The sequence below is a fragment of the Ictidomys tridecemlineatus genome, chromosome 5, assembly GCF_052094955.1.
Source record: "Ictidomys tridecemlineatus isolate mIctTri1 chromosome 5, mIctTri1.hap1, whole genome shotgun sequence".
NCBI classification, from domain to species: domain Eukaryota; kingdom Metazoa; phylum Chordata; class Mammalia; order Rodentia; family Sciuridae; genus Ictidomys; species Ictidomys tridecemlineatus.
Window position 1 is genome coordinate 23,049,098 of NC_135481.1, and position 25,397 is coordinate 23,074,494.

The 25,397-nt window shown below is 43.0% G+C and overlaps 1 protein-coding gene across 1 annotated transcript in view; it reads left to right on the forward strand.

Moving 5' to 3' along the window:
• Positions 1–25,397, forward strand: part of Myo1e (myosin IE) — a 191,603-nt gene that overhangs the window by 66,690 nt on the left and 99,516 nt on the right. Inside the window, exons 2-4 of the mRNA XM_005316629.5 lie at positions 14,420–14,563; positions 20,845–20,934; positions 24,790–24,884. Coding sequence (XP_005316686.1) covers positions 14,420–14,563; positions 20,845–20,934; positions 24,790–24,884 — 329 coding nt within the window. The remainder of the gene's footprint in view (positions 1–14,419; positions 14,564–20,844; positions 20,935–24,789; positions 24,885–25,397) is intronic.

Below are 25,397 nucleotides of genomic sequence, written 5' to 3' on the forward strand. Positions count from 1 at the left end.
TCTTGCTGTGCCCATTATCTTTCTTCTGTGGGTCATTCAGCGTGCTGGAGATGTCCCTCTATGTACAGAGTAGTAGCTTCCCTTACACAGTCAAGGTAACCCTTCATTTAACCTGCCACCTAAACGCACTTCAAGTGCTACATTTGAAACTTTGCTATCAGAGAACAGCTCTCTTGAGAGATCTTCAGTTTCGGGAATCCATTTCCCCTGTCTTCCACCCAGGGCCTCAGTGGAAGCTGTTTTGAGTTTCTAAAGCCACCAAACTGATACTCCATGCCTGAAATTGGCTTCAAAAAGCACTTTGGGATGGTAGCTCTAGAATTCTTAAATTAAATATTCTTAAATGCAATAATGTATGCAAAGCACCTGACAGGGTGTTAGGCACATAGTTGGTGTCACACAGTTCTAGATGTGGGTTGCCTTTTTGGTGAGCTGTATTGTATTTCACAGAATACAACAAAAAGTAAGTAGCAGTTACCAAAAACTTCTTTGCATGGAAAATTTGTGGAGTATTACTCTGCATTAAAAAATGACAAAATCATAGAATTTTCAGGGAAATGGATGGCATTAGAGCAGATTATGCTAAGTGAAGCTAGCCAATCCCTAAAAAACAAATGCCAAATGTCTTCTTTGATATAAGGAGAGTACCTAAGAACAGAGTAGGGCGAAGAGCAGGAGAAGAAGATTAACATTAAACAGGGATGAGAGGTGGGAGGGAAAGGGAGAGAGAAGGGAAATTGCATGGGAATGGAAGTTGACCCTCAGGGTTATATACAATTACATACAAGAGGAAGTGAGGGGAAAGGAAAAAATAATACAAGGGGGAGAAATGAATTACAGTAGAGGGGGTAGAGAGAGGGGAGGGGAGGGGAGGGGAGGGGGGATAGTAGAGGATAGGAAAGGCAGCAGAATACAACAGACACTAGTATGGCAATATGTAAAACAGTGGATGTGTAACCGATGTGATTCTGCAATCTGTATACGGGGTAAAAATGGGAGTTCATAACCCACTTGAATCAAAGTGTGAAATATGATATGTGAAGAACTATGTAATGTTTTGAACAACCAACAATAAAAAATAAATAAATAAAAAAGAAAATTTGTGGAGCTGAGTTTTAACGGGTATGACCCACCCATGCCTTGTGATCATATTAGATGTGGTCAGCTTGTGTTTCTTATTCAATTTTACTGATTCTGGCAGAAGAAAAATTACTATTGGAAGGAACACCACAAAGTTCTATAGCCAGAGGTCTGTAGTTCTAATTTCTGTCTTTCCCATGTTTCTCTCTTCTTCGTTTTTTGTTTTTTTTTTTTTTGCAGTACTGGGGTTTGAACCCAGTGTTTTTCTATCACTGAGCCACACACTCAGCCCTTTTTACTTTTTTAGGCAGGGTCTCACTATGTTGCCTATTGGCCTCAAACTCATGATCCTCCTGCCTCAGCTTTCCAGTAGCTGGAATTGCAGGTGTGCACCACATCCACATTCAGTCCCCCCGAACCTTTTTGGTACCTGAGATTTAACTCAGGGGCACTTAACCACTAAGCCCCATCCCCAGACCTATTTTGTATCTTATTTAGAGACAGGATCTCACTGAGTTGCTTAGGACCTTGCCATTACTGAGGCTGAATTGGAACTCAGGATCCTCCTGCCTCAGCCTCCTGAGCCACTAGAATTACAACAATGTGCCACCGTACCCAGCTCCCTTTTCTTTTTAAGGCAATGTCCAGACTCTTACTTTTCCCCATAAACCGAGGCCTATATCTTAGTGGGAAGCAAGAGGTTCTAGTAAAGTAGTTTCTGAAGTGTGGTACATGCACTTCTCTATACAAGATTACTCACCAGAAATAACATATTCAAACTTAATCATATTTCTATTTTTATTAAAAACTAGGAAGAGGGGCTGGGGTTATGGCTCAGTGGTAGAGAGTTTGCCTCGCGTGTGCAAGGCCCTGGGTTCGATCCTCAGCACCACATAAAAATAAATAAATAAAATAACTGTATTGTGTCCAACTACAATTAAAAAATAAAACTAGGAAGAAATCAAAAGCTTCCTATGTGAACGGACACCAGAATCCTCATGCAGTCTAACTGCTAGAGAATCAAGATTCAATAATGGTACAATTTATTATTTGAGAAATTAGAAATATTTAAATGCCAGAACCTCCATGGGGGATCAAAGATAGCACCAGGGATATAGCTGTCACCTTTCTGGCTTCAGGTTCCTCATCTGCAAAATAAGAGCTTTGGAAAGATTGATTGATGGGCAAAGCTCCTTCTAAGTGCATTCAGAATTTGAGGATTCGAAATGTGAATTCAGAAGTGTTCTTCCCCTTCCTTACCCCTCTTTTGTTGTTTCAATATTTTCATTTTTTGCCCATAAGGCATCAGCCTGTTACTCAAGAAGGCCCTTGGTGTACTTCTTCCCTGCTGTTAGGTTCCCTGTGCCTGGTGTGTTCTCTGTCATTGCTTCTTACCCTCTGCTGTGGCAGATCCTTATTCTCAGAATCCTGTGTTCAAAGCCCAGCATGGTGATCCCTGTGATCCCAGCTACTCAGGAGGCTGAGGCAGGAGCATGGCAAGGTAAGGGCTAGCCTGGGCAACTTAGAAAAGGGACTGGGGGTGAAGTTCAGTGGTAGTGCCCCTGGGTTCAATTCCCAGTACTGGGGGCAGGGGAGGGGGACTGTGTTCAAACATTTCACATTTATGTTGTACAATTATGCAGTCCTTGAGCATCGTGAGATTTTTAAAATTCCATGTTTTAATTAAATCCTATCTTTGCTCTCTTCTTGTTAGCCAGATGAACTAACAATAGTTTCTTGAAACTAACCATATTCAGAGTACCACAGCCACCAGTATCCCCGGTTCCCTTATTATTAACAGCAACTAGTGCAAAACTTACCCTGAGGGTCAGTGGAATATGACCTTCCGTGCACTCTCATTCGCTGCCCTGAAAGTCCTGAATGGTATCTACTATTGTTCTATCCCATTTTACAGAAATAGAAGCCAAGGCTGAGAAGTTAATATAACCTTGTCCAAGGCTGTGACTAGAATACTTTTGTGTGCCTTTTACTTAATGTCCTCACGGAGCTTCCTGATAGTTGTAGGAACTTCTAAGACTTCCATTCAGTTAGCATTCCTTCTCAGAGAGAGAGCATATTCTTTGGCTGCTCTTTACCTTTCCAATTTCTGAATTTAAACAATCTGCTTGCAGTTGAAACTTTAGTGAGGATTTAAGCTGCTCACAGGAAGGCAGATGTACCTATTTGTGCTTCCCCAGAAGCACATAATAGGGCTTAGATAAGTTGATGGTGAAGCTGTGCTAATCACTCCAAATTGACAATTTATTGCAAATTCATCCTCAGAATTTGCTTATCTCGGGAGGCTGGTGCACAGGAAGAGTCCTTTGGGGATTCCTTTGGCAAGGGACACAGCTGTCGGTGTCTGCTCCTTGCTGTGCTCACCCCACGCCCCATCCCACCGGTGAACTGCCACAGTACTTGCCTTTTGCAAACCAGACTCACAGCTCATTTGTGATTTCTAAAAAATAACTGATAATAGGGGCATCAAAAGACAGACTGCCTTCCTGCCTGCGTTAGGGCTCTTAGTTGAATCATCAAGCTTATTCTTGACCCCCACTCCATCCCTGCCACACCACACCCCTTCTAAATTCCTTGCTTCATGTCTTGGTTTTTATTCCATTCCTCAAGTCCAAGGGGTGGGTCCCGAGTCCTCCCATCAGGTGATGCCATAGGGAGGGACTGGCATTGGGCTTTGTCTTTGCATACTGAGCTGCTTTGAACCTATAGGTTTCCCGTGGCACTGATCTGCAGTGTTGATCAGTGGCTGCTCTGGTGCTTCTTCTCCTGAGTTGTGCCCACAGGACCCTTGTCTGTGCCTCATCCATCGGCTAGCTCTCTGATCTGATGAACATGTCTTCTTAGCACCCTAATATCTTTTAGGCTGACACATTGATGGCTACATTTTGCCCCTAGAGGAATATGGCACTGGGGGTCCAGGGTCCCCATTTGTCCAACCAATGGCTGCTGCAGTTAAGTATTCACACAGCAAAGATGTTGAGATGAGCTAATACAGCCTCAAATTAATTCACCCAACTAGTACTGATTGAACACTAACTACCACCCACCCTGCACTGCCCTGCATGCTGGGGATGCTGAAGGAAACAGATGTCCTCTGAAGACTGACATGGCCCAGAGCTTTGTCTTTTGACCTGTCTCAAAATATAAAATAAATGGCATTGGGGATATAACTCAATGGGTTCAATCCCTAGGACTCAAAACAAAAAACAAAACAAAAAGGAAAATTTCATGGTGTCATTGTGCAGATGAAAGAATTTCATACATGGTACAAATGTCACATGACAATTACAGTGAACGTTAGAATTATTGCTCTTTCCAGTAACCACTTACTTTGTGATGAGAAGCAGGAGGTATTATGTTTAAGGGCAGAAATTCTGTGCCAGAAGGCCTGGGTTTGAAGCCCACCTGTTGAACTGAGCAAGTTACTTAGCCTCTCTGTGCTTCAGTTTCCTGCCTTGTAAGATTGCAAGGGTTGAGTCATCATATGTAAAGTATGAGAACAGTACCTGGTATATAGTAACAATCAGCTGTTGTGTAGGAAAAATATTTTATTCTGTTCCTTCTACAAATATCTGTGGGGTGTCCTGGAGGTGTCCTAATCCCTGTAGGAGGCCTTAGATAGAATGGTGACGAGACCCAGTTCTGGGGGCCAGGCACTCCGATGGTGTTGCTTACTAAGGCAGTGAAGGAGCGGCTTCCCAGAGAAGACGATGCCCCAGCTGAGCTGGGCAGTAGTTCACTAGGCACAGGGTTGGAGTGGGGTTGAGGAGTGTGGGAGAATATCCCAAGCAGGAGGTTAGCCTGGCAGAGTTACTGAAGATCCCACCTCACCCACAGACTCCAGAGTTCAAAAACAAACCCCAGCCCGCACCATGGCACACTCCTATAATCCCTGAGGCTTGGGGAACTGAGGCAGAAAGATCGTGAGTTCAAGGCCATGATAGTGAGACCCTATCTCAAAATAAAATATGAAACAGGGCTGGAGATATGGTTCAGCAGTTAAGCGCTGCTGGGTTCAATCACCAGTACCTCAAACCAAAAATCAACCCATTATGGTGTGCCTGCAAAATGGTATTGTGGGAGCCTCAAGTTCAGGGAAAGCAGGGTCTGAGGGGGACAAAGGCAGATCAGGGAAACCTTGCTACGATTTGCACGATTTGCACGTTCCCAGTTGTCTTCTGGGAGCAGCCCTGAGGGCTTCCAGTCCAGGTTTGCAGGGCAGCCAGTGTCCCATGACTGCCCATCCCTCTAGATTGCCAGTGGCTATACTCAAAGGAGCCACCACCAGGCTTTGCCTGGAGGACAGAGAGCCTGCAGGGCTGCAGAGAGCCTGGAGTGAATTACAGAGCTGGGACACAGGCCATCCAGGCTTATGTGTGTGTTTACAACGGATGAGAAGGGGGTGGGGAGTCGAGACCTGTTCCAAATAAGGGGCTTGTAAGGGGACTTTTGGTGAGGATCGAAGGGGAAGGAGCCACCCTTCCAAGTTTTCTGGAGATTGAAAAGGATAGAGGACAGAACAGTGCTGGTAACACTGGCAGGAAGCACTTCTAGGCAGAAAGAATAAATAGCAGGTGTCCAGGGGAGCAAGCCCTCCTCAGCCGCAAGGCAAGGGCTTGCCTTGGAGAACTGGCCTGTGTGTGGTGGGAGGATTTTCTGAGGCAAGAAGACCAGAGCAGGGGCCTTAGGACCACTGATAGAAAGTGGGGGAAATTCAGAACATGAATACAGGATAGTTTTTACCTGTGAAATGGAATTCTAGGCTTTCATTTCCCAACTAAAGGGAAGCGTGGTCTTGCCATGGGAGACTTTCCACAGCAAGGAGAAGCACATCTAGGAAGTAGAACAGACATCATTTAAATTTGCCATGGCTATTTGAAATCTGTGGAAACGGGCCCCAAAGGGGGCTACAGCATGTCCTCACGTGTGGATCATAGCACCTGGGAGGACCATAGATGGGTATGAACAACCCCACGATGGTATTTAAAATGTTCATCACCAAAGTTACTTTTACATATTAAAGAAATAAAAAGCAAGTGATCTTATGGATATTATTGTATAGATTTAAGCCAAATTAACGAAGTATTTCATAGAAAAATCTGAAGCATAGGATTGGTGGAACTTGGCTATAGGAAATTTGTGGAAGCAGTTGAAAGTAATCAACCGAGTAGGAATTGCTGGAGTGTGGTGTGTGGCAGAAATGTTAGTAATCCCACATGGACACACGGTGTGGGGGCAGGCACCTTCCTGCTTCAAGCCACATTAGCACTGATGGAACAGGTTGAAAGTGATGCAGACATGCAAGTGCTTTTACAATTTGAAGAGGAAATTACCTAAAGACTTTGCTTTGCAAACTTGTGGTCTGGTGGTAGGTGGCTCATCCCGGGCAGCTGGTCATCAGGGCAACCCTTGTCTTCATCCTGTAGTTGGGTTGTGGATAGAGGGGCGATGCCCACAAACATTTTTACACAAAGCTTCTACAACGGAGTGACCGTCAACCCTGCTGATAAAAAACACTTTGTAGTTCCTGTAGTGGGAATATTCTGGAAGCATTGTATCAAAAACTAATAACAATCTTCATATTTTTTTTCTGTGATGGTATTAATCAGTAACTTACTATTTGGAAAATGCTTAAAACAGTTCCTGGCCACCAGTAAATGTTATGTGCTGAATTCATCATATCTAAGATGCCACTGGTTCTAAGAGGCACATGATTATTTCATCTACTGCTTCAAAAATAAACACTCCCAGTGGAGCTGGGACACACCCATACTTGTTATCTTTTACAATCTCCCCCCTCCCCCACGCACACACCTGCTCCAACCAGTGTTGCCAGCCTGGAATACATAGTCCATTCTCAGCTTCCTGATCATGTCATCAGATTAAAACACTCCTACCAGCCAGGTGTGGTGGCACACATCTATCATCCCGGTTACCTGGGAGGCCGGGACAGGAGGATCTCAACTTAAAGATCAGCCCGGGCAATTCCCTGGGCAACTCAGCAAGACCCTACCTCGAAATAAAAAGGGCCAGGGGGATGCAGTTTAGTGGCAGGGTGATTGCCTAACACATGGGAGGCCCTGGGTTTGATCCCCAGTGCTGGGGGCGCAGGAAGAGGTGGCTCCACCCCTTAAAGGGATTGGGGTTTGTTTTGATTGTCAATCTTATTTGGTCTTCACAGTAGCTCCCGGGCAGCCTAGTGTTATGAGCCTTCTGCTGAGGAGGGGACCAGCTCTGAGAGGTTGAGTGATTGGTGTGACACCCTGTGGTTCAGGGTCTTGGCTGGGAGGGCTAGTCCTTGAGAGTGGCCTTGGCTTTCTGAGATGCAGTTGACCGTGCTTACAACCATGCAGCCTGAGTCAGTCCTAGTTTATGCCTGTTGGTCCAGCACTGTTATTAACAACACCCTCTTCCGCTTTCAAAAGTGACCCAGGTTGGATGGTAAATTACGTCTGCTGTGACCGTGGACCGCTTGTCCAGTGGGGTCAACTCTTTCAGGAAGGTTGATTTCAGCTAACTTGATTTTTCAGCCCCTGGACTTGGTGTCAGCGCTTGGCTTGGAGGATAAGCCTTGGAAGGGAGCTATCGTAGAGCAGAAAGAGCACAGAAAAGCAAGTCAGAAATCCCAGGGTCGAATCTCAGGGATTAAGTGCTATCGGGGATGTGAAAATGAGACACAAACGCTGAACTTTTGGTAGGACTGCATTGTCTTGAATGAATGTAATAAGCGCATTCTCAGTTCCTTGAGGTTCCCTCCCCAGCCCCATCTGCCAGTCCCCAGGAGACCTTCTCAGTGCATCTTCTCCAAGCAGAGGAACTTGGCATAGGACAGCCCTGGACCTCAGTTTCCTCATTTACAAAATAGTGATGGGGAGGGGTGGGAGAGAGCGATTACAACACTTGTGTCTTGCTGGTGTCGTGAGAATTAAATGAAGTAAAGCATGGGTCTGTACTTGTAGGTTCAGTAAATTTTAGTTTCAACTACCCAAAAGTTGAGGGGATGGAAGTGGTTTGAAGGCTGCTGACAGTGGCTACGCCTTCCCGTCAAGAAAGTCCCCTTCCATGTGTTAAGTTCAGCTCAGCACACACACACTTGGTTCAAAAATGCATCTTTGCCTCATCAAAATATTGGAGGTGTTTAAATTCCATAAAGTTGAAATAATGTATTGCGAGCTTAAGGCTGGTTCACATTGCCTCAGACATAGAAGACACACACGTACTTATGGTTGATCATTTTCTCCCTCATCACTTCTAATGGAAGTGCTTCATTCCAGTCAATTAGGAGAAAGGCAAAAGGTAGAATTCCAGAATGTTAATTTAAAAGTCCAAGTCTAACGGACAGGTCTGTTCCTTTCCTGTTGTGACTCACTGAGGCAGAAAAGTCGCATTAGAAAGCAAGCTCAGTTCGAGGGGAGGGGAGGCAGGGATAGGGAGGGCAGCAGAATACAACAGACACTAGTATTGCTGTTTGTCTATACGTGGCTGTATAACCAATGTGATCCTGCAATCTGTACACGTGGAAAAACGAGAATTCATAGCCCATTTGAATCAAATGTATGATAGGTAAAGATTATTGTATTGTCTCGAGCGACTAATAAAAAATAAAAATTAAAAAAAAAAAAAAAAGAAAGCAAGCTCAGCTCAACTGCAGGCCAGAGCTTTGCCATTGTCCATTGTTCCCAGTGAAAATATGGTTCATCTGCTACCAGGGAGATGCGCTTACAGCATTGGAACGTTCCAGGCCCAGGTTTTCTGGAAACTGGATCTGCTGTCCTGTTCTGCTCACGGACCAACTAAACTGCCCACACATGATACTGTCCTTGTCGTCCAGACGACATCTTCTGATTGTCTTTTGAAGCTAGAAGATGCACAGAATTCAGTCTTAAAACCACGGTCTGGGCATTTGGCTTAGAGAACTCTGTCAATGCCAAACTAGCAAATGCTCAATTTGGTTGACATTGTTCTAAGTGTTTCTATTTATTTTTAAATTTTGCTATAAGTTGAACATCCATAATTTGAAAACCCCAACTCTAAAACCCAAAAGTTTTTTAGTGTCGTCATGACACCACACCTGGGAAATTCCCCAGCTAACATGTGACAGATTGAGATCAAAATGCAGTCACACGAAAAGCATTGCATCAGTTTGCCTTTAGGGTATGTATATAAGTTATATGTGAAATATAAGTAAATTCCATGTTTAGATGAGTCCCATCCTCAAGGTGTCTTATTATGTATATGCGAATAATTCAAAAACTAAAAATAATATTTTAAAAACTAAAACTAAAAATAATCCCAAATCCAAAAAACTTGGTTCTAAGCATTTTGGATAAGGGATACTCAACCTGTAACACTTTCATGTGATTAAAAAGTGTGAACAGTATAGGAAAATACAAAATGGAAAATAAGTCACCCTTCTCAGAAAAAAAAAAAAACCCCAGACCTTTTCCCTAAAGGTGCCTTGTGTAACTTTGATCAAAATGATTGTAACACACATGCCTTTAAAAAAATATGCATACAAATGCAGTCATTCAATATGTATTCCACATATTGTTTTTTTTTCCTCAAGCAGTGTATCTTGATCTCCTCATGTGGGCATGCAAGTCCTATTCGGGACTATATAGTACTCCTTCACAGAGTGTCATTGCAGCCAGTTACAAACATTGTGACAGTGAGCAAATCTGTACCTGTGTCTGGCCATCCATTTGCAGGCATTTCTTGGGGGTAAACTAAAAATATAATTGTCAGAACAAAGATATGTGAATGTAACAGCCTCCCTTTTCTGGGCATTCGAAGGGATCTGAAGACTGCAGCTACCCAGCGTCTGAGTAACTCGTCTCTTGTACGAATTAAAAAGTGAGAGTGTTTGCAGAGATGCCCGGTGCCGGGCGGGGCCTGCCAGTGCCCTCCTGCAGTGGAGGTGGACTTCCCGGGCAACATAATGCCTGCCTTGTGCTCTGACTCACCGTCACTCTCATCCGCCTTGGTAAACACGCCAGTTAGTGAGGCTCCACCTTTTAAAACCAGTCACAATCAGGCAGCCCAGGTTTCTGTCCCACAGTCCCCAGGGGGAACTCTGGTGTCTCAGCGTCACCTCCTACAGGTGAGCGACACATCAGGCCATTATGAGGGTATGGGTGTGCACCACTCTCTAGAACTTGCCTGTGAATCAGATGCATTTTAATCAACGGAGTCATCATTAAGAAACTAAATGTAGGTCCAAGAAAGTCAATCCATATCTACTGGGACATTTCGCCCTTGGAATGTGTGACCCTTGCCAGAGCGTCGGGTAACTTCGTTATTGGTGTTACTGTTTACATCTCTTGGCCGGCACCACCGGCTGCCTTTTCAGCTGGTACCTCTTCCTCCAGGGCCACTGGAAAATGAAATGACCTTGTTGAGCACCCTATTTACTTAAAAGATTTCCATTTTTAGTGGGGTAAACAAAGAGGAGTTACCCAGAAAAGAAGCCCACAGAAGAGAGAAGCAGCTCTTACTGAGGTGATGTGACAGATGACTGCCCTCTGTCCCGACTGGCCCTCTGAGTGTGCTCAGCAGCCACACCTGCCCCACCTCTCAGTCAGGAGTAGGAGCAAGAGATAAAGGGGGAAATGCAATCAAGGTGATTTGTCCCAGCCCTAATATATGCCCCCCCCCCCCCCCCCGCTTCTAAGAGGTCACCTGTGTCCCTGAACAACTTTCAGCCTCTCTTCCCAAGGTGTGGGGCTGTGAATGGTAGCCATTTCCCACCCTGTGGCCAGCCTCTCCCCATGGCAGCTGTGGTCAAGGAGGCCTCTGGATAAGTCACACATTGTCAACTCACTTGTCCCTGCAGAAAAACAGAAAACAGGTTTTTCCTTTTTTTTTTTTTTTACACCCTGGGGGAATCTTGAAGCTCCCCTGAGCTGGGATGAGAGCCTGAACTTCCACCTTTGGTTTCTAGCAGTTTCCCTGGTAACCTTGTGGCCTCTGCTGCCTCCTGGGTTCTGACCTGGTTCTCAACAGTCCGTGTGGGTCACCCATCCCCCAAGGGCTCTGCATTGCTCCCACCCTCCCTAGCTCTGGCACAGCAAGTTATAATTGAAAACCTTTGGCACTTTACAGTTTTCTCAACAGAAAAATTGAGATGATAATACACGGTATCAGGGATGGTTGTGAAGGTTGAGCGAGTTCATGTATTGTAACTATAATTGGGGGAGAGGGGAGGGGAGTCAGTGAGGGAGGGCCCGCTCCCAATACACACACACACACACACACACACACACACACACACACACACACACACATACATTTGTGAGCCAAATTGAAAACAACTCCAGTGTTTTTAGTCTTTGATGCTAAGAGGAGGTGGTCATTAACAAAGATCATATGTCTTTTTAATGAGGAATTCCATTTTAGAGATAGTCTGTCATTCCATTGCCATTTTAAAACTCAACAGGCAGAAACATCTAGTAAGTCACTGGGGAGACAGTGAAAGAGCCATTTGGATGAGTCCATAATCACTGGGTCTTTGATCCACATCTTGCCTTTGCTACGTACTAGTTGGGAGATCTCAGCTTCCTCCTATGAGATTGGGAGTGTTAACCCCTCTCTGATAAGGTGGTTGGCATAGTAAGTGGACTGGCTTCCACCAAACAGCTTCCTGCTTTTCATATGCAGGTACTCTTTGGCTTACAAATGAGGTTATGTCCCAATGAGCCCATTGCAATTCTTTAAAAATTGTAAATTGAAGGTGCATTTAATTTCTCCTAACCCCACAACCACCACAGCTTAGCAACACAGGGCACTGTCATAGAGCATGGGTCGGTGACCCTCAAGATCATGTGGCTGCTAAGGAGCTATAGCTGCCCAGCGTCATGACAGCATATGGTACTGCGTGTGGCTATCCCAGGAAAAGATCAAAATTCCAGTTACAATTTCTACTGACTGCATATTGTTTTCACACCATCGTAAAGTTAAAAAAACAAACAAACAAACATCAGTCCAACCATCAAGTCAGGACAGTCTGTAGTAACCACTCAGGTCACGCTGTTGGTTCCTACTCTACTGTAGATAGAAGGCTTGAGAACCAGGGGAGGGAATCTTCAGTGTCCAGTGATATTTGGGGCCATGAAAATCAATGAACTCCAAAGGGAGCTGGGGAATACCTGCTTTTAGGAGGAGGAAACTGCCTAGGAGTGGGAGTGGGGGACAGGTAGGACTCTTATCACCAGGCAGTGAGGTGGGGAGAAAGACAGTGGAATTGGATGCCCAGGCGGGCACCGGTCACCATGAGAAGGTGGCCACTGTGAATCAGTACACACACACTGACACAGAGCTCCTTTGTCTCTTGTCCTTTGTAGAAGTTAAATAACCACTTATCAATAGCCTTCTGTTTTGTTTGACTGTGCTTATGTATTTCAAAGAAGAAAAAAACATTTATGGCCCTTCTTGAGTCGGTGGACATTTCTTGGGGTTAAAACACCACCGACACACCTACAGGACCTTTGTTTTCTATGTAGAGTAACTTCTGTGGGTTCTGGGGAAGCTGGAAAAGGAAGTGAAGGAGGTGGGGCCTGGGGAGGAGCCGCCACACTCTGGTTGGAAGTAGACCGTGGGCATTGGATGGAAGGCCGTGAGTCACGCTGCGGCCTGTGCTTTTCCTCTCTTCTGCTTTGCCACAGAGGAAGAAGGAGCGGTGAGGGCTGAGGTAATTTTGTAGAACTGATGCTGCGTGTGGTTCTGAGAAAGCCAAATATATCATACAGATCATTTCCCTCTGCTAGGCAGCATGGGTGGGCAAACCTTCCAGAACCTCTTTCCACAGCTTGAGCCCATGGCACCGAATTGATTTTCCTACGGCGGACCCTTCTTGGCTGATTTTTTTGAAGATTGCTTTCCTCAGAGCCTCTTAGAATGTGCACTTAGCAAGGCATCTGCTTCCCTTAGAGAAACAATTGAACACATTTTAAAAATGAAATTTAGTGTGGCTTCCAAATCGTTTCTTTTCACCTCCTGCTTCTCTCAAGGAGCCTCCTATTCTCTTTTCTCGTCCAACTTTTGATGCCTGAGCAGCAGCCTTTCTATAAACACTTATTCAGAATTATTCTCTGCTTTGTCCAACTCCCGCCCCCCCCCCCCAAGTAGTGAACCCCTGGGAGGGGGCGGGGCTGGGCCTCACCCAGTTCAGTGGTCCCCACACTCACCCAACACATGGCATTTTCAAGAGGATGTATGAAGTGTTTGAAGGCAAGGGACCATATTCCAATGTCTTGTCACATGCCTGCCATTCATTATTACATATGTATTGACTTTTTTTTTTTTGGCTCCTATTGAGTGTAGATTATAATGAATGTCCTTCCTTTGGTCTCCCCTTGCAAATTCAAATTAAAAATATTTTATACCTATTGTAAATGGCTCCTTCTTCAGGAAGTCACGTCTTCTGCCTCTGCCAGGACAAAGGCGTCTTTCCCCACCCTGGAGGTATATTTTGTGTGTGTTCATGTATTGACCGTCGATGATGCATGGATTGCTTTGTCCATCGTCATCTAGTTGTCCTTCAATGGACTGTGAGCTCCCAAGTGCCACCACTTTGAGTGAGCCTGTGCTCCAGCCTGAGGACTTGGGAAATAGGCAAACACATGGAGGATTGTGCCACAGAAATGCCCAATGAAAGGAAGCCCTGCAGACCCCAGTGTTCAGAGGCCACCGCCAGTCAACGTGGCTCTGGTGTCTTGGTTAGTATAGAAATGGTCACTTATCATAATGTACTGAATGTGGAATGCCAGCATTACACGGACAGTGATAAGTTGATGAAGGGAAAAATAGTTCAGATGACTTGAGAATTATGACAACGTGACCTAGTGATTGCGTGATACATATTCTCTCCACCTCTGGGTTCTATCATAGAGTTTGAAAAACAAGTCTGGAAAGTTTTTATTTCCTTGCCCATTTTCACCCACAAGTTCAATAAACACAGTAAGATTTTAGGAGGTATCAGAGATTGTCCTTCTTGTTTTGAGCTGTTCCCACACTGTTTCCTTTATACACGATACGTGACCCTCACAGCAACTCTGTGAAGTGCATCTTATTTCTCTCGTTTGACAAATGAGAGAAGAGTAGCTTCAGCCACACAGTGTGCTTGAGTAACTTTCCCCTATTTATCTGTAGGTGACAAACCTGGAATTTGAATCCAAGTCTATGAATGCAAAATCTTTGCTGCAATTTATCTGAGGAATATTTGAAAAATCAGGTTTTGTTGTTGTTGTTTTTTTAAACTCCAGAAGGATGTGAGCTGTCCTAACAGTTATTTGATTTTTTTTGTTGTTGTTTTTGTTGTTCCCAGGGGAGCAAAGGCGCCTTCCGGTACCACTGGCAGAGTCACAATGTCAAGCACAGTGGGGTGGATGACATGGTGCTGCTCTCCAAGATCACAGAGAGCGCCATCGTGGAGAACCTGAAGAAGAGATACATGGACGACTACATCTTCGTATCCTTACTGGTTGCTGTGTTATGATACTTTGCACAGTCAAAACGTGACTTTACACCTGGTTAGAGAGCCATCTGAAGGTCTGAATTGATGCACTCACAGCATTTTCACCGTCTGGGAATGAGGAACTAGATTTTTGTGTCACTTGGTTCATGCTATGAAAGGGCAAAGATGATGGATGTTAAATCATCTTCCTGGCATTTCACAAGGTCAAGTTTCGGCTGGTATTTCACTCTATGGTATTGTCCCTTTGATGTGCTGTGGCCCACACATGGTATCTAAGATCTCTAGATCTTAGAAACTTAGAGAAAGTCCTAGTTTGCAGAGAGTCATATCAGTAATGTAGCGAGTTTCATTCCAGACTTAAAAGGTTTGTAAAAGATTGACAATTTGGCTTTTGTTTTGTTTTGTTTCTGCATGAGGCAGTCTTTTTGCATCTTTGTTTACTAAAGGAAACATGAGAATGCAGATCAACTATTGAAAATGCCTGACATTCTTGAGTTGTTCTTTATGTTTCAATTTTAGCTTGCCGGATGCCATTTCTTTATAGGGCTTTTAAAAATGCAGAATGGAAATTTGATTCAAATGTGTGTTGACTTCATTAAACAGAGAACTGTGATGTTTGCTTCAGTTCCTATAAGATTCGAGAGTTCTGATCAGTGCAGCTATGGGAAGAAATGTGTATGTGGTATCATGGGAGTTAGCCATTGATGTGCAAAGATCTGTGTGGAACCTGCATGATGGTACTGAAAGGTTTAACTCTGATGCTGGTGGTGACTTCTGAAGATATGGTGTCAAGGATGACCTAGGGCTGGGGATAGTGGCACATGCCTGTAATCCCAGAGGCTCAGTAGGCTGAGGTAGGAGGATTTCGAGTTCAAAACCAGCCTCAACAACTTAACAAGGCTCTAAGTCTACCTGACCCACGAAGTCTAAAATAATTACTTTCGGTAATGGGGTATAACTCACTGGCATAGGGCTTGCCTAGTATGTATGAGTCCGTAGGTTTGATCCCCAGCATGCAAAAATAAAAATCAAATAATTATAGGCTGGCCCTTTGTAGAATAAATTTATTGAATCTTGAGCTAGACACCTGTCTAGAGTTTCCGGTAATTTAATTGAATGGAAGCAATTGTGTTTACTTCAGAACTTTAATTTAGCAAAAAAAAAAGCAAATATGCTGAGCTAGGGGTGTAACTCAGTGGTAGGACACTTGCTTAGCATGCCCAAGGCCCCAGGTTTGATGCCCAGAATTGAAAAAAGAAAGAAAAAAATGTAATATGCTTCTTTGTATTTATCATCATCCAAAAAATTTTAATCACTTTTATGTCAGGACCTGGGATTCTTAGAAACTGACAGATGAACTTAGGAAGAACTGGGTGGCAGAATCTGGTTCTGAGCTGCCTGAGTTCAGGCTTTACTCTGTGTGGATTTGGTGACCTTAATAGGTTTTGTGATCTATGGGCCTTGGTTTCCTCATCTGTATAATGAGAGTGATGATTAAATCTCCCTCAGGTGAGACTGCTATTGGTGAAGTGAAATGGTGCAGTCAGCACAGAGGGAGCACAAGCTGTTAATGAACACACATGAAGACAGATGTTTAAGTTCTGATGTTTCTGAATTATTTTAGATTGGTGATTGTAAATTGGATATTGTAAATTCGTGTGCATTTTACCATAGAAATTGGTTTAAATGGGCAGTTAATAAGCCCATAAAAACCTTGGGATGTAGGCTGAAGTTACTGATAACACTGAAACATGTTTATTGCTTTGGGTTTTTTTGGCGCTGGAGATTAAAGCCAGAGGCACTTTACCAGAACCACAGCTCCAGCCTATTTATTCATTTTATTCTGAAACAGGGTCTTGCTAAATTGCTGAGGCTGGCTTTGAACTTGTGATCCTCCTACCTCAGCCTTGCAAGACACTGGGGTTATAGGCCTACACCACCACTCCCTCCAAGGAAACATTGTTTTTGATAAGCTGGATAAAAACAGACAAAAATAATGTCAGTAGTTGTCAGGAGTCAGTCCATCCTCCTCCCAGACAGCCTCACTCCTCCTCATAAAGACTGTTTACTCCTAAAGCACCAGAAGCTCCTTCAGGATAGGAACTGTGTCTTGTGTATGAAGAACAAAACATAAAAAGCAATTAAAGCAACACATGTTCACCTCATGTTCATCTCATGTGAACACTAAAACACTCTTAGTGTGCACCATTCACTTGGATCACATATAGACATATTCACCTATGCCTTCTTGCTGCTGTTAATTTTAACAAAAATGGCGTCATTCTGCGTTGTGTATTTCTTGCTTTCCTGCACAATTTTTGTCATGATGCATTGTATTTATGTTCATTGAAAACTTGTTGACTCTCTTAGACTTGCTTTTTAAATTCAAACAACCAAAATTTAAATGACTCACATAGAGGGAGCTGATTAATGCCTTTGAATTAATGCCTTTAAATCAATAACTGACTAATGTTGTGTTCTACCAAGGAAATGAGTTACTTGACCACTAATGACTTTATGTTTTAAAAACCTCTACCCACTCAATATATGGGAAGCCCAGTATAAGTGTGCTTTCTATCACTTTGAGCTTTGGGAGGCTTGATGGTTCTGATGGATGTTTATGAAATAATACTGGGTGCCTCACTGCAAATCTATTCCTCTGATAAGTGATAAAAGTCTCCGTTACTACTTCATGTTAAGGGGGAGATACAATAGCATAGCATTATTGTATAAATAAGAGTTGACTTTTTTTCTTTCCTGTGTTTAATTGTTAAGGCAAAAAGAGCCATTGTTATAAAATTGCTCATTTTACCTCTTCTTGCATTTAATACCAGCACTGCTGTGTATTGAAGGTCAGTGGTTTGGCACAATCTATTGTTCATGCATTCAGACTGAATGCACATTTCTTTGTTCTACTTTAGGAAAAGAAAATCTGCTTAAGAAATGCTGACATTTGACAGCAATAAAACCATGTATTTTTGAGCTGTTTATCCTAAGATAAGGAAAGTTGAATTTACCATCCATTCGTCATGAGGAATGCCACAATTACATTCTAAAACATTGTAGGAAACTTAAAAAAAAAAAAAAGAATACGTCAATGTCCTTTTGTGCTTCACATCATTTATAGCCACTTGGGTGATGAAAGCAGTTCCGGTTTTCATCAAAGTACTTCATGCGTAATTGGGTCCAACTTTCTACCAAACTTGGTTTTTTTTTGCTCAAAGATCATACTCAAATGTGTCTGGCATTTTAAATCCTTGAATTTAGGAGTCCATACTTTTCTGCCAGATTGATGGGAGGTCTAGGTAGTGAAAGTAGTTGTTCAGAGCGAGGTATGGCCCTCAGCAGCCCCTTGCTGGGCAGCAGGCTGCAGCGAGACCTTGCGCTCAGGGCTGGAGCCAATCTCACTGGGTGTGATGTTGGGCAGGTCTCCTCACCTTCTGCCCCATGTCAGTGGTAGATCCAAGGAAGTCCACTCCTCACTGTGGGCAGTTTGGGGGAAGTCACACACCATTAAAATGTTCTTAGCTTAGCTCTTAGTGAGACCATTAAGAGCAAACAAGCAGAAGTTGTACTACCAGTACATTCCATAAAGGAAAGAATATTTTAATGCTAAAAATTGTATGAAGGAAATGATCTAAAATTAAAGAATAAACCTTTATGTGGAATGAATTGAGCCTTATGAAAAATTCAGTGCATTATTTCTGTTTTTGTCATTCTTGCCGCAGGTCGAAGAAAACTCATAGATCTATGGACCAGCATTTGAGAACCAATCAATTTAAGATCTGCTGGGCCCAGTGTGTCTCTCATACTCTACTAAATAAGATGGCATTTACTTTTTTTCTGGTTTATCATATTTTTATATCCATGCATTTTGAAAATTAACCTTGGACCACACCTTCATTGCCCAAGGTTATGTGGGTGGAGCCTGACCCACAGCTTTTCTAAAGGCATGCTGAATTATGTAGTAGGGAGTCTGGGTGAGTGTGGAAGGCGTGACCTGGAGCTCCCAGCCGAGCCCGTGACTTGCATTCTCAGGGAAATCAAGAGGTCTCTGTAGACCCAGTGTGTTGGAAAGTTGAAAATTGTTCAGATAAACAATGAAGCCAAATATTTATCTGAAAAAGATAAAATATGTTTGTTTCTATTAAGCTTAAAATTCTCTTGTCTTAATTCTCCTGATTTAGGGAAGTGTGTGGCTGCTTAGCAAGGAATCAGGCCACATTGCCCATATAGAATTGCCCTGGAGAATCCTCCTGGGAAACTTAAGGGAGCAACTAAAATTTCCCCTCTTTCTAACCTGGGGTCATTAATTCAGGATTGGCCTACAACAGTCCCAAAGAGGTTTTCTTCTTTGAATGTTTCCTTAACTAGGCTATTAGCAGAATTTATATCATCTAGTCAGTGAAAAATCAAGAATTCTTAAGGCATCCCTTTGTATAGCAGATTATTAACAGTCCAGAAAAATGTTGGTTACCTTTGGGGCTCAGATGCAGCTCAGTTTTATTTATTGGGTAACCAAGGCCGAAGAGGGAATGCTTGGGCTCTTGTCCCCAGGGCAGCCTTCATTCTTTGTGTGCAGAGATCAGTTTGTCTCGGACAGGCAGCATGAACAGCATTCCCTTTAGGACCCAGGGAAGGGTCAGGTTTGCCCACCTTTGCTTTGACCTAGAGATGGATGTGCCCATAGAATACCCCTCCTCCTCCTCACCCGCCATGAGGTTGGTTCTAGCAGTGCTGTACTTGTTCATCGTTGGATTGACCATAGAGTCAACACATTTGTTTAGCATGAGAATCCAAATGGGAGGCAATTCTCCATTCCGTTTTGATTAGGTCTCCACCATGTGGAAAAGATACTAAAAATAACCTAAGGAGGGTGCATTTTAGAGCACAGAAAGGATCACAGAATCTAAGAAGAGACACAGTCCTTCCTCCTTCCTGCTTCAGTTCCTTGCACTGTTGGCTTTAGGGTTGATAGGTAAAATATGGGGTGTCCCTCTGTTAAATTTGAATTAAAAAAAAAAAAAGAAAACCAAATAATTTTTAGTGTAAGTATATTCCAAATATTACTTGAGGCATGCTTAAAAATTGCTTTTCTGTCATTCAAATTTAAAACTAACTTTCATATATTTTTATTTGCTAAATGTTACAATGCCACTAATGCTAAAAAGGAAAAGTTTTATAGCTGGGAATGTAGCTCAGTGGTTAGAGCACTTGCCTAGCACATACTAAGGCCTGGGTATCAATCCCCAGCATGGCAAAAAAACAAACAGACAAACAAACAAAAAAACCAAAAGCCATAATCCCAGCAACTCTGGAGGCTGAATCAGGAGGATAGCAAGTTCAAGGTCAGCTGCAGCAACTTATCAAGGCCCTAAGCAAAACTTGGCGAGACCCGGTCTCAAAATGAAAAATAAAAAGGGCTGGAGATGTAGCTCATTGGTTAAGCACCCTGGGCTCAATCCCTGGCACTAAATAAATAAATAAATCCGAATTTGAGAGAGAGCGATGTTCATGATTCTTTTCTCCTTCATGAGGATGAAGGGTTTTTAATCAATTATGTCTGTATTGTTCACTGCTGAATTCCCAACATCTACAACAGTGCCTGGCATATGGCAAACACCCAATTCAAATTAGCTGATCGTTGAATGAGTAAAAGGAATTTTTTATGTCCTAATAACATTTTGGGTACATCTTCTCCAGGCTTTCCTGGATCACCTAAGCAGAAATAATACTCTCTTCCCCTAAACTCGATATGTGGTTTATAATTTTCTTCTCTAAATATTATCTTATTGATGGCACTGAGTTCCCCTGAGCTTCTGAAAAGCATGACTGTTCAGTTCGTCTAATTCCCCTATTTGTAAGCTAAGTAAATGAATATGTCTTTAGTCTACCTAAAGTTCCAATTGAAAAACGTGTTGTTCGAGGAGAGAAATAATAACTGCCTATTTCACTCCTTGGCCATTTCTGTTCTGTCCACACCCACCCTCACCCCAAGTGTTTCATGTGCCCAATCTGGAAAGAATATGCTTTAACTTATTTAAAATAATGATTTCTTTTTGTAGCACCTTGGTAATTAAATTCATTATTATTCTTGAGGGGGAACAAAGCTTTTGGATAATTGCTTTTGTCTTTGTTTATAGCCATTTAGGAAACATGTACATGAGCTTTCTATTTGAACAGTCGTTATGAGTTCTTGATAACATCTGGTTGCTTAATTTGAAAAATGTGTAGCTGTGAAGATTGATGATGGACCTTAACCGGGTTAAATCCAGACATATATAGGATCGGTATTAATCTCAGTCAACCCTTTCAAGCAGATGCCATATTTTGGGGAAAAGGAAATTGAAATGTACCAAGGAGCGGTAAGTTATGTGCCATATAAATTACTGTAGTGTTCAGGGCTTTTATGATGCATAAATAGTTTTTTCTTGAAGTTAACAATGCATTTGCATTTTCTTATGAATTATTTATTGGGGAAGCTCAAGTAAGTGACATTATTTGATTCTTTAATGATATGCTGCTGTTTAGAGTACAACTCGAAGAAACACAGGCCAAACCCTTGAGCCTTATTTGTCTACAAAATTAGATAAATGAGTGTAGAATCCACTTTGTGAGGGAGATTTTCCTGCTTCTGCATATGCCACCTAATTCTAAGGAATAAAAAGCAATAACAGGTTAAGAAAAATAAGGCAACGGGAACATCCATTCAGAATTAAACCCTTAGCTGTGGCTATGACTTGAAAATGAAAAATGAATATTTTATTACTTCATTTATTAATGTGGAACCATCTGCTATCAACTTTAGCTCCATAGTCATTTCAGTTGTTAATAAAAATAGAAGCTGTGATCCTTGTTAATATATTTTATTTTGCGGTTCAGCACTTACTTCCCTTGGTCTCCCCATCTCTGCCTCTTCCTTTATTCTGCCGATCCTCTCCTCTGTAGCAGAAGCACAAGAGCATTCACTAATTCTGACCCCTGGAAGACAAACAAAAGAGAGCCCACACAGATTCATCAGTTGAAGTGGAAGGCAACTTAGCCAGAGCAGGAGCCCACCCCAGCGTTGCCAGATGAATGGTGCTGGTAGCTGGAGCCGAAGGAGGCTGCCACGCGAGAGGCCTTTGATAAAGCTGCCTTTATGGAGGCCCAGCACAAGGGAAACACTGTCTGCAGAGGCCAGCCCTGCCCTGGCCCCCAGTCGGAGGACCCTGAGGCAGAGCTGATTCTGCATCCTCGATGGCAGCCAGGGCGCCATGCATGGAAATACTATGCTTGCGTTTCCTTCCAGTTCTCTGAAAAGGGCTGTTGCCTGTGAGTCCCTTTTAGATCATTCATCTGTCAAAGAATTGTCTTTATAGGAATGTAGAATTTTTTTGGTACCAGGGATTGAACCCAGGGAGTCTTTAACTACTGAGCCACATCCCCAGCTCTTTTTATTTCGAGACAGGGTCTTGCTAAATTACTTATGGCCTCACTAAGTTGCTGAGGCTGGCTTTGAACTTGTGATCCTCCTTCCTCAGCCTCCCAAGTCCCGCTGGGATTACAGGGGTATGCCACCACACCTGGCTGAAATGTAATATTTTTGTTGGGGGCATGGAGAGGGCATCAGGGATTGAACTCAGGACACTTGACCACTGAGCCACATCCCCAGCCCTATTTTGTATTTTATTTAGACACAGGGTCTCACTGGGTTGCTTAGTGCCTCATTTTTGCTGAGGCTGGCTTTGAACTTGGGATCCTCCTGCCTCAGCCTCCCAAGCCACTGGGATTATAGGATATGCCACTGTGTATAATTTTTTTTAATTGCTAATTGTAACAGTGTTATAAAGTACCGTATAACAGTGTTGCTGAGTACCATGCACTGTGTGTGCTTGCAACAACTTTAATAAAACATCCCTGGATGCTGGCTATATCCAACTATATCTACCTCCATTTCACAGGTGAGGAAACTGAGGCTCAAAAGTGACATTAGAATTTACCAAGCTAGGATTTGAAGTCAGGTCTCCTTGACTTTAGGGTCTCAGGAGATGGGAGAGTCAGGCAGAGTAAATGCCTGCTCTGTAATCTCACAGGTAGCTAGCTCAGAGGCTCAGTAAGATCCTAGATGGGAAACAGAGGAGACACTAGCTTTCATTCAGCAGCCTGGAAGCCTCACTGGGCAGTGACTTGCCCACACCTTTCCCTTGGTTACCCACAGTGTTCTCTCCACTCCATTTCTTTCCATTTTCCATCCTCTTTTCTTTCTTAAAATCCTCTACTTCCCTGTTTTCAAAGTGGCATTAAAACAGTATTGTACTAGCATGATTTGGGTTAGGAGAAGCTGGTCTAAGACTCTATTATGAGGTTCCAGTCAGGCATCCTCTTCTGATAATGAAGGCAGGTTTAACATACTATTCTGGTCCCTGAGTAAAGTTTTCCAGTCACCCAGTCCCAGGATGGCCTCCAGCTCTGACTGGGCAGTTCCTCTGGGGAGCCCTGAGCATGGGATACACCCGTGTTTGCCCTGTGTACAGGCGCCAGCTCCCCTCCTCCTCCCCACTGAATTTGGTCTTCTAGAGCTTGGCAATGAGCAGCAATTTCTCAGCCAGGCCCCTTTTCCTGTAGTAAGTGATAAGGCTCAAAGATGGAATAGGTTATGCTTCACCTTTACAAAAGTGAGTTTCCTGTCCATCTTCTCTGTTACTCTCTGTTATTAGTGCTCTGTGTGGTTTACAGCATGAGCATTCTTAACCCCACTTCAGAGCTGGGAACCAGTGAAGCATTCTAAATGTCTGCTCATCCTGGATCTGGTATTCTTTTAACTTTGGGGTTCAGTAATCTTTTTTTTTTTTTTTTTTTTAAGAGAGAGAGAGAGGGGCTGGGGATGTGGCTCAAGCGGTAGTGCGCTCGCCTGGCATGCGTGCGGCCCGGGTTCGATTCTCAGCACCACATACAAACAAAGATGTTGTGTCCACCAATAACTAAAAAATAAATATTAAAATTCTCTCTCTCTCTCTCCCTCTCTCACTCTCTCTTTAAAAAAAAAGAGAGAGAGAGAATTTTAATATTTATTTTTTAGTTTTCGGCGGACACAACATCTTTTTTTATATATGGTGCTGAGGATCGTACCCGGGATGCACTCATGCCAGGCGAGCGCTCTACCGCTTGAGCCACATCCCTAGCCCTAGTAATCTTAAATTTAAGAATACTTTATCCAGCTATCCACCACAGTGAAGTGCTTTTCTCTTTAGTTATTTTCTTGTACCAGGGATTGAACCCAGTAATGTTTAACCATTGAGCCACATCCTCAGCCCTTTATTTGTTTATTTTTTTAATTTAATTTAATTTATTTTTTAAATTTTGAGACAGTGTCTCTCTAAGTTGCTCAGGGCCTCACTAAGATGCTGAGGCTGGTTTAGAACTTGCTATCTTTCTCCCTCAGCTTCGAGAATCACTGGGATTATAGACAAGTGCCACCACACCTGGTTCTTTTTGGTAATTTTTGAGGGAGTGGTAAAGGTGGGCACCAAGAAATTGAATAGAGCAGGGATGAAGTCAGGCTGAGACAGTGAATTTATTAGGTACAGAAAAATGTTTTAGTTTGTATTTGTGCATAGCTAAGCAGTCTCCTGAGACTAAATTATAAACCCAGGAATTTTTGGTGTAGCAGAATATTTTTCCCCTACTGGCCAAACAAACTGGCCAAACTAGTTTATCCCTTTAAAGAACCACACCTCCTTGCTTTTTCTTATGGAAAATCCACAGTCTCACTTAATTTCCTCTGAGATCCCAGAATCTATAAAAAAAAAAGAGAGAAAAATGTACATAGGAATTTAGAATTCTATTCAAAATCAAACCCAGGTTTTTGGTTAGGCTCTTCTGACCTGTTGCCCAGGTGCCTTCAGAAACATTTAGTAGTAAAACCTCTTTGCAGAGGCGTGCTTGAGTGGAAGGGTGTGGTGTTGAAGGACCCAAAGACGTTGGGTCATGTCTGAAGGCTGAGTCACACACATGCCCAGGAAGTGTCCTTCCAGATTCCATCTAAATTTTCTTAGGGTGTAACTCTTTGTAAACTAGGGATATTTTATAAATTCTTGTACCATGCAAACTTTACCATGTAATTATAGGCATTGGAACTATATAGTGGTGGGTTCACTTCCAAGGCCAATAAAAGCGTTCGGTGTGTTGCTCTTTCTAACATGTATTTTTGGTTTTGTTTCTGTTTTTTTCCTTTCTAGGCACAGTATGAAAACCCACCACATATTTATGCCCTTGCAGATAGTATGTACAGAAACATGATCATCGACAGAGAGAACCAGTGCGTCATCATCAGGTATGAGAAAGACCATATTAGTAGGTGGGAGGATGCTGTGCCACTGTCCTTTTAGAGTTCTGCCGGAAGTGGTGGTTTTGCAACAGCCTCTGATGTCACAGGCTGGTTAATGTGTCTGCATGACAAGCAGCTTGGCTGCTTTGTCCTGGTTTGTTTCATAATTCGACATCATCGAGTGCCAGATCATAAAAGCTTTCAGTTTCCACAGGGTTGCTGTTTCTGCCCTGTTGCTTAAGACATTGAGGCTTTAGGGCACATAGTACCAGCCAGACCTTTCTGATCATGGAGGCAAAGATGCTGTCGTGACCCTGGATGGAAATCATAAGCATCTCCCCTTCATCTGACTGTACTGTGACTTGGCTCTGAAATGATAACCTTAGTATTACAAGCATAGTAACTGTGTTTCACTATGTTGTCTCTGGGTTCCACTTTCTAGGACATTAATAATTTACAGTTCAAATTTGAACTTTTTAAAAATATTCTTCTGTCATTTGGTTTGATTTTTTTTTTAGG